Below are 10,000 nucleotides of genomic sequence, written 5' to 3'. Positions count from 1 at the left end.
GTTTATATTGTGTTTTATTGTTATTCATTTCTGTCTCTTTTTTTCTTCTTTTTTTCCCTTTGCTTTTCCATCCCTTTTCTTATTCTGTCTCTTCATTTCAATCCCATCTAATCACACACACACACACACTCTCTCTCTTTCTATCTATGTCTTTCTCTCTCTCTCTCTCTCTCTCTCTCTCTCTCTCTCTCTCTCTCTCTCTCTCTCTCTCTCTCTCTCTCTCTCTCTCTCTCTCTCTCTCTCTCTCTCTCTCTCTCTCTCTCGCTCTCTCGCCCTCTCGCTCTCGCTCTCTCTCTCTTTCTCTCTTGCACCTTTAGCTATTTATTCATCCCTTTCCTCATTTATCACCTTTTCATATCAACTCATAGCTGAATGCAATATACATCTCTCTATTCCATAGAGCTATCTGTGCAAGTGGATTCGAAAATCATTATTTAGATTAGATAGCTCTGCACGGGATCTGATTATGCATGTCTGATATAGATAATCATTATTCACGGAAGAGATGTATTCATATCAAGACTAGCAATAGGTCGAAGGTCATGCAGTGCAGCATCAGTCACGTGCATGACTTCTCTTGCGCCTTCCGTTCCTCTCTTTATATGTTATTCATTTAGCTCTCTTTGTTCATCTTTTATAATGTATATCTGTTCATTTGTTTGTCTGACTGTCTAGGTTTCTCTTTCTAATTTTCCACCTCTTTGTTTCTCTCTTTCTCTCTCCCTCTCTCTCTGTTTATCTATTTATCTATCTCTCTCCATTTCTCTCTGACTGTATCTGCCTCTTTCTCTCTCTATGTCTCTCTTTTTCTCTTTCTCTCTCTCTCTCTCTCTCTCTCTCTTTCTCTCTCTCTCTCTCTCTCTCTCTCTCTCTCTCTCTCTCTCTCTTCTTCTCTCTCTCTCTCTCTCTCTCTCTATATATATATATATATATATATATATATATATATATATATATATATATATATATATATATATATATATATATATATATATATATATATATATATCCCACCCTCCCTTACTCCCTCTCCTCCCCCTTCCCCTCCCTCACTTATTGCATTAGACTTGAAAACATCTGCCAGATATTTGTTGATGATTGCGCTTCGTACTCTAGTTAGTATCTCGCTCCCTTAAATCATTGGAATGTGTGTTGTCCGTGTAGATGTAATAGAAGTCATTTTCCCTTTTCACTGAAGGAAAAAAATCTTCGCCGGAAAGACATCTAGGAAAAGGTGGAGAAGTTTACTATTATTTACCTTAATTGTTTTTTTAAGTCCCCGCCCACTCAAAGACAACTCCATTTGTTAGGTCACTTTATGGAGTAGATTTAGATTGCAGAAATAAAAAGAAGAAATGGATGTCAAATTGTGAAAGCTTGGAAGGGCACTTTATAGCGGAAATGCATACGTTTTCGTAGCAGCTTCCCGTATATTTTTTTTTCCCTCCATTTCTCTCCACATTTTTCCATTCCCGCGAAAATGTTCCCCCAGAAAAAAAAATATCACAGAATCGTTCAGACAAACAGCAGTCCTTTGCAATATTCAGCAAAAGCTTCACTAAACGACTTCAGTCAAGCATAAGCAAACGGAATCCAGGCGCGGGTTTTCATCCAAACAATTCGGACTGGGAAGGCAAGAGAGGGTGACGTGGGGGCGGAGCTTGGGGAGAAAGGGGCGGAGCTTGTCGGGTATTTTTGTGTATTTTGACTCCTAAGAGGAAACGGGGATGCAGTTGGAGGAAGAGGAAGCAAGAGGAAGAGAAAGATGGAGGAAAGGAGTGGGTGGAGGCATAATAATGGGAGAAAGAAAGGATCAAAAGGCGAAAAGTTGATGGAGGAAAATAGAAGACTTAAAGGTGAAAATAAAAGCAAAGACGATGATTTTTTTAAACATACAAGCAATTCGTGTAAATTCTCGTTTTGGTAATGCTTAAACTAGCAATAAAAAAGAACTTCACTAACTTTCAAATTAGAGAGCATATTCCTCGACGACATTAGACTCTGGACTTTCTAATAAACGACAAGCCATAGCATCTTCATCTGAGTATAATGTTAAAAACTCATCTTCGGTTCCGGTCTTATGGCCACGGAGAGGAAAGGGTTACGACATCGTTCCCTGGAGCGAATAAGGCCAATAAGAGAAACGGGAGATTTTTATGCGGGGGAAAGTTTTAAGATACAGAGAAGATTTAAGAGAAGAAAGAAGATGAAGATGATGATGGAGGAGAAAGAGAGGAGGAGGAAGAAAGGGCAGATGTGAAGAAGAAAATGAGAAGAAGAAGGGGGAGAAAAGCAAGATAAGAAAGAAAAGAAAGGGAAGGAGAATGAGAAGAAAAGGAAAAGGGGAAAAAATAAAAAGGAAAGGGAAGAGAAGTAGGAGATACATATATGCAAGATACACTACAGAAAAAAAATCATATCTTCAGCAATGATAATTCTAGTAATCAATAGTTGGGATGACATCACGAATTACAACAAAATAATAAATAGATAAATAGACAGATAGATAAATAAAACTAGAGACAAAAACCCAGATAACCGAAACGACGGTATTAATAACACTCATCACAGTAATGGAGAAAGCTGAACTAAGCGAAAAGTAATGCTAAAGTAATGAATGGACTAATTCAATAAAGACTTTAACATTCGTTCTTTTTTTTATTCAAGTTATGAAGTAATACCCAAAGTTAAGTCGTGACGAAACTTTCCAGCTGATGAGCGAGGTCTGCTAAACGAGGAAGGGGGAAGGGGGGGATGTGGGGGAGGGGGGATTAACACGCTGTTACACTTTCTTTTGTCTTGGTTTATAGTCGTTATTGTTTTGTTTTACTCTTTGGATTTGTTTGGTCTTGTCTAAAGATGCCGCGCGTATTTTATCTTTGAGTAATGTTAATAGAGTGTAGGTATAGAGGTAATGAAGTATTACAGTATTTATATTGAAAGGCTACAAAAAATGCGTACATACAAACAGAAATTTGAATATGCCTTTTACATCACCTATCACAACGGTTTCTTAGAGACCCATATCTTAGTCAAACTCATACTCTCAAATAGAATACAGACACGTATTATGTACATTCGTGAACAAGTTCCCCTTTAGTTATGTGCATTCATTTTGAACAGACGCCATCCTATGGTGTATTCCTACCCTACCCTTTCCCCCCGAAGTAAATTGAATGAACAGTAGCAACGCATTTCACTGAAAAAAAGAAGAAAACAGAAGGAGAGAGGGAAGGAGGAGAGGGGTAGGTAGACATGCACCTTATGCAGTCTCTCAGTTGGAATCGAATAGCTCAGCAGAGGATCAAAATCTGGATTGGAATCTGCACCAAAGGCACTTAAGAGCCTCTCCATTTCACCCAGCCGCCGAAGCGATTAATTTTGTTAGTGACGTAGCCAAATTTGGTGACGCGATATCCCTTTGGTTAGAAAAAGGTAATGGCTTAAACTGAATGAAAGTGGCGTCTTTGACTGTTGATGTAACATTAACTTCAAAGAAAATGTGACGGGAAGTTGAAGAGAATATGAAATGAAAGTTGAAGAAAATGTGACGGGAAGTTGAAGAAAATATTACGGGAACTTGAAGAAAATGGGACGAAAAGGGAGAGGTAAATTATCTATTCACATTACAAAATCTGACGAAGCTGTTGTGCTTATGGGTTCTTGTTACTGCCTCGGGTGCCATTATGGTGACATCAGGCAGCCATGGTAAATGCACCGGCGATGGCGTACATTAAGTGTGCTTAGTTGCATTTATGCGTGCTATGTGTGTGTGTGAGTGTGTGTGTGTATGTGTGTGTGTGTGTGTATGTGTGTGTGTGTGTGTGTGTGTGTGTGTGTGTGTGTGTGTGTGTGTGTGTGTGTGTGTGTGTGTGTGTGTGTGTGTGTGTGTGTGTTTGACTGTTTTAGTGTGCGAGAATGTTTATTCTTACTTTGTAGATTTTTCTTCTGCTCTATATGTCTACGTTCGCGTGTGTGTGGGTGTATTTGCGCATATGCGTGACGTAACAAGATCTAAATGAGGAACTGGATCTCCCCTTTCAATGGCGTGACAGGAGCCAACTTGGCCCTGAACGGCAATTATGTAATTAAGGCTTTGGAAACTCGCGATATCGTGATTGTTGTGCGTACGTGCGTGTGTTTGTCTACGTGTATAGTTATGTTAGAACAACGTTGTTCTTCTATAGGTGTGTCTTTAGCCTTTGTGTGTCCTCTTGCACGAGATTGAGAAAATAGCATGTATCACGAACCTCTTTCAGATCTTTTCTCACGAGATAGCTATTGATGAGATACATCTATCTATATTGCTTATTGAATTATTAGCAAAGCACCAAAATCATACTTCGCCAGAATATATAAATCTGAACCTTTCAAAGTGACTAGATTATGAAAAGGAAAAATGTCCATCAAAATGTTGCGTAACGGTTCGCTCGCAGCAGGTATAAATAGCTGGGTTTATCGTGCCTGTGATTTCTCTCCCTCTCTCTTCTCTCTCTCTCTCTCTCTCTCTCTCTCTCTCTCTCTCTCTCTCTCTTCTCTCTCTCTCTCTCTCTCTCTCTCTCTCTCTTCTCTCTCTCTCTCTCTCTCTCTCTCTCTCTCTCCCTTCTCTCTCTTCTCTCTCTCTCTCTCTCTCTCTCTCTCTCTCTCTCTCTCTCTCTCTCTCTCTCTCTCTCTCTCTCTCTCTCTCTCTCTCTCTCTCTCTCTCTCTCTCTCACTGTCTCTCTCTCTCTCTTTCCCTACACTTCTACTTTATTGTGACCATCCTTTGTTCGGCATCGATTTTTGTCAGATGGCTTTTACTCTCTTCGGACTTTTTAATTACCATAGAGGAAATTAGTCTCCTGTTGTCCAGTGACGTGTATTGTGTTCGTTTTACTGTACTTTACGAGGTCGTAAACTTTGGGAAATGTTGAGAAAAACGACGTATCTCATGGGGAGATCTGAGGTGGTTCTCTGCTATGTGCTTCGATATTTTTGTTGTTTTTGTTATCATTATTATGATTGGTATTGTTATCCTTATTGTCATTATTATTATAATCGTTATTACCTACAAATCATTATAATCGTTATTTTTATTATCGTTATTATTTTTATTATTATTATTATTATTATTATCATTATTATTATTATTATTATTATTATTATTATTATTATTATTACTATCATTATTACAATTATCATTATTACTATCATTGTTATTAATGATGTTATTATCATCCTCGTTAGTATCCTTATTATAATTCTTGTTTGCGCTTTTGCTGCTCCAGCCAATTTCGCTTTCGTTATTATCTTTACTAGTATTTTCCTTGCTGATATAATTTTGTATTGTTCTTATTGTTATTAATGCAAACATTATTACCATCACTATTACCTGGTTATCATCATATTTATTAGTATCATTATCATTGCTATCATTACTGTCATTATTATCCTCCTCATTATTATTATCATTATAATTAATATTTATATTAGTGTTATAATCATTATCATAAATATTACTATTATTATCATTGTTATTGTTGCTAGCTTTATTCCAATTAATTTGTCATCATTATCATTACGAATTATGATTATCGATATAATTACCATTATCATTGTTATCATTATTATTATTATCATCATCAATATTACAAGTAGTAGTAGTTGTAGTAGTACTATCATTATCAATATTATTACTACCAGCATTGGTATCATTGTTATTATCATTATTATCATTATCATTATCATTATTGCTATCATTATCATTATTATCCTTATTGTTATAATCATTATTGATATTATTATCATTATCACTATCATTTTATCATTATTATCATCATTATCATTATTTCCATTATCATTATTACTATCATCATTACTATTACTATCATTATTATTATTATTATTATTATTATTATTATTATTACTATTACTATTAGTGTTGTTGTTATTATCATTATTATTATTATTATTATTACTATTATTATTATTATTATTATCATTATTATTATTATTATCATTATCATTAATATAATCATCATCATCATCATCGTCATCATTAACATTATCATTATCATTGTTATCATTATCATTATTATTATTATTATTATTATTATTATTATTATTATCATTACTATTATTATCCTTTTTTCATGCTTGCTATTATCGTTATCATAATCATCATGCTTATTGTTAATGCTGCTATCACAAGTATTACTATTATCATCATTATTATTACTATCAATGTTTTTGTTGTTGTTATTGTTGTTATTACGTTATCATTACTATTATTATCCCAGTTATCATCTTTATTATTATTAGCATTAGCAGTATTACTATTACTATCACTATTGTTATTTATAGTGTTTTTTTCCATTATTATTATTATTATCATTATTGTTGGTATTATCCTTATTAGTATTATTGTTGTTGTTATTATGATTATCATAATCAAGATACTACTATCATTATCATGGTAATTACTATTACTGTTATTATTATTCTTTTATCATATTTCTTATTGCTATTAATATTATTATCATCATTATTGTCACCATCATTATTATCATTATTTATCATTATTATTATTATTGTTATTATCATTATTATCATTATTACTACTACTATTATTCTCATTATCAATATCATCATTATCATTATTATAATTATTACTATTATCATTACTATTATCATTACTATTATCATTACTATTATCATTACTATTATCATTACTATTATCATTACAATTATCATTACTATTATCATTACTATTATCATCATCATCTTTATCATTCTGATTATCATCATTATTATTATCCTTATCTTTATCATTATTATCACTATCATCATTATCATGATCATCATTAATTTCATCATCATCAATGTTCTTGTAATAATTGTTGTTATTATCATTATTACTATCACTACTATTAATATTATTATTACTATTTTTATCATCATTATCATTGCTATTCTTGTCATCATTATCATTAGCATTAGAATTATCACTATAATCGACAATGATAATCAAGGTATTTTATTATTTTTTTATCATTATTGTCTTTATCATTGTTATCAATGTCATTATTATTTCTATCATTGTTATTGTCTTTATTATTGTTATTATTATATTTGTTATCATCATTATTATCATCATTATTATCGTTATCATCATTACCATTATTGTTACTATCATCATAAATATTATTATAATTCTTATCCTTATTATTATCATTATTACTATTATTATTATCATTATTATGATCATTATTATTATTATTATTATTATTATTATTATCATTCTCATTATTATTATTATTATTATCATTATTATTATTATTATTATTATTATTATTATTACTATTGTTATTATCATTATCATTATTATCATCATTATAGTTAATAATAATATCGTTATCATTATCATTATCATTATCTTTCTTCATATCATAATCATCATTATCATTATCACTGTTATTATCATTGTTATCATTATTAGGATCATTATTATCATCATCAGTTATCACTTATACTACTACTATTATCATTATCATAATTATTATTATCATTATTATCCTTATCCATATCATTGTTATCATAATTCTCATTATCAACATTATCATTATCATCATTATCATTATCGTTACTATAATCATCATTGCTGATATCACTGTTATGGTTATTATTATTATCATTATTTTCATAATCATTATCGTTTTGTTATAATCATTATTCTTATCTTATTATCATTTTTGTTATTATTACCATCATTACTATTATTAATATTATCATTATTATCATATCTATTATCATAATTATTATTGTTATTATCATCTTATTATCATTATTCTCCTTGTCAATCTTATTATTATCAGTATCATTATAATCACCATTATTATCATTACTGTTATTATCATCTTCCTTATTACCAATATTCATATCATCAACATTATTATCACTACCTATAATGGTAACTTATCTACCCTTGTCATTATCATCATCATTACCACCTTTATTACTGCTGTTGCCATAATTGTTACTGCTATTATTGTCATTATCATTGTTGGCATTCTCATGGATATCATCATCGTCCCTGTTGTCATTCGCAATATGTTCGTGACAACACCAAACGTAGGAGCATGAAACACCACACAATAAAAATGGCTTTGGAATAAAAATCCAACTGTAACGCGTATTTTTTTGCGGAAGGCTCTTGGGTTTGAATGACCTTGTGTGACCTAGACAACCATGCCAGACAAACTGACCTCCTGACCTCGATACTGACGACTTTCCTATACTTTTTACTGCCTGTGTTATCATTTGGTTTCGTATATCGAAGGTTTTGTTTAATCTCGTGAAAGGTTCAAGGTTATTTTGCATGTACGATTAGTTTTGTTTTATCTTACTTTTCCTTTAGATATATTGATTAGGCTATTTTATGTCTTTTCACGGTGTTAGTATTTATCCTCATTATGAGCTATTTTTAAAGTCACACACAAACACACACACACGCACACACACACACACACACACACACACACACACACACACACACACACACACACACACACACACACACACACACACACACACACACACACACATACACACCACTCACACACACATACATACACGCACACACTTTGAATGTCGGCACTAGATTAACTCCGTTGTATTTTTTTACCCACAGTGCAAGAACAGACTGAGTTGCAGGATCGTGGCTTCCCACTCACTGGCTGTCTTAATTACCTCTCTCCACACTTCGCCGTTAACGGAGAGAAAAATGATTGGATTCAAAGTAAGTATACAGCATAATTATCAAAAGCTTATATACTGTGCAATTAGCGATAGCTCGTACATTGCCATTAAACTTGTCTTTTCGCCATCATTTATCACTTTGATAGTGTTCATTCTTAAAACCTTGACATGGGTGAGGATACTGTGATTGATGGAATCAAATCAATTTAGTAATCAAGAATCCCTATTCAACATGTCAATATCTTTTTAGGGATGCAAAACCTGAGTATTTCGTGTGCGCTGGTGTGCTGCATACTTCTGGGCGCTTCAGCAGTGGTGGGCACTTTTGGTATCATCAAGAGGCAGATATCAGCTGTTCTCATAACAGGTGTCATGTACATCCTTGCAGGTAAGGGGTATTAGTTTAGCTTAATTATCTTTTAACACCCTGGCTAAGTGCGCAGGTGTAAAGAACGTTTAGCTTGTAAATGAGAGGTGCTATCCGTAGAGTTACATATCAAATATCCTATACCGTATAGATAATAGTTCAGCTACTGGTGGGTTTTATGTTTGCATAGAGCTAATTATATTCCTTTCTCGCAGCAACGTTTGGCCTCTTCTGCCTCTCAATCATGCACTTCAAGAGGAAGACTAAGAAAGACTGTGGGGTGCTGGATTCTCAGGTGAGGGCAAGGCTTTTCACCTTCCTTAGAGAAGTTTACTGAAGCCAATTAATCATGCGAAGTTAATATTTTGGCAATTAAGCTCTGCAGACTAGGGTAAACATCCGCTCAATTTACAGTGGCTTTTTATGTAACTGAGTACGCCTACGCTATTTGCTTCACTCACACAACATATCATTGATGGTAAATGGACTGCAACTTCTCTTTGAAATGACAAGAGTGCTCCAGGTATATTCGAGTTCACTCAACTATAAGGAAGGATTTTCAGCTTATTCATGGTTTTAATTAACTTGTGATTCTTTTAATGCAATTCTTTTGTTCATTCTTCACATTCAACTACTTTCCTTCCTGATAAGGCATTCAGCTTTCTTGCATCTATATGAATAGATAATACTACACTGTATATGATATTGGATTAATAAGATTATTTAATAAGTCTTTGATCATCTTCTTTGCAGGTACATTATATCATATGTATACAATGAAAATGAGACGACACACATTAAAAAATAATATCGATGTGATAACGCCATATGGAACATTTCGAATTTCCATTTAGCTCGCGAGAGGAAACAAGAATAATGCCATGAAATCGGATGTGT

At 33.0% G+C, this 10,000-nt stretch overlaps 1 protein-coding gene across 1 annotated transcript in view; it reads left to right on the top strand.

Annotated features, from left to right (window-relative positions):
* The window catches only part of LOC122247802 (uncharacterized), a 100,891-nt gene that overhangs the window by 89,157 nt on the left and 1,734 nt on the right, over positions 1 to 10,000 (top strand). The window contains exons 3-5 of the mRNA XM_043007409.2: positions 8,669 to 8,776; positions 8,987 to 9,124; positions 9,319 to 9,398. Coding sequence (XP_042863343.1) covers positions 8,669 to 8,776; positions 8,987 to 9,124; positions 9,319 to 9,398 — 326 coding nt within the window. The remainder of the gene's footprint in view (positions 1 to 8,668; positions 8,777 to 8,986; positions 9,125 to 9,318; positions 9,399 to 10,000) is intronic.

Source organism: Penaeus japonicus, unplaced genomic scaffold (genome assembly GCF_977035675.1).
Source record: "Penaeus japonicus unplaced genomic scaffold, GWHDUDI00000001_assembly GWHDUDI00000003, whole genome shotgun sequence".
NCBI classification, from domain to species: Eukaryota; Metazoa; Arthropoda; class Malacostraca; order Decapoda; family Penaeidae; genus Penaeus; species Penaeus japonicus.
This window is presented reverse-complemented; position numbering and strand designations above follow the sequence as displayed.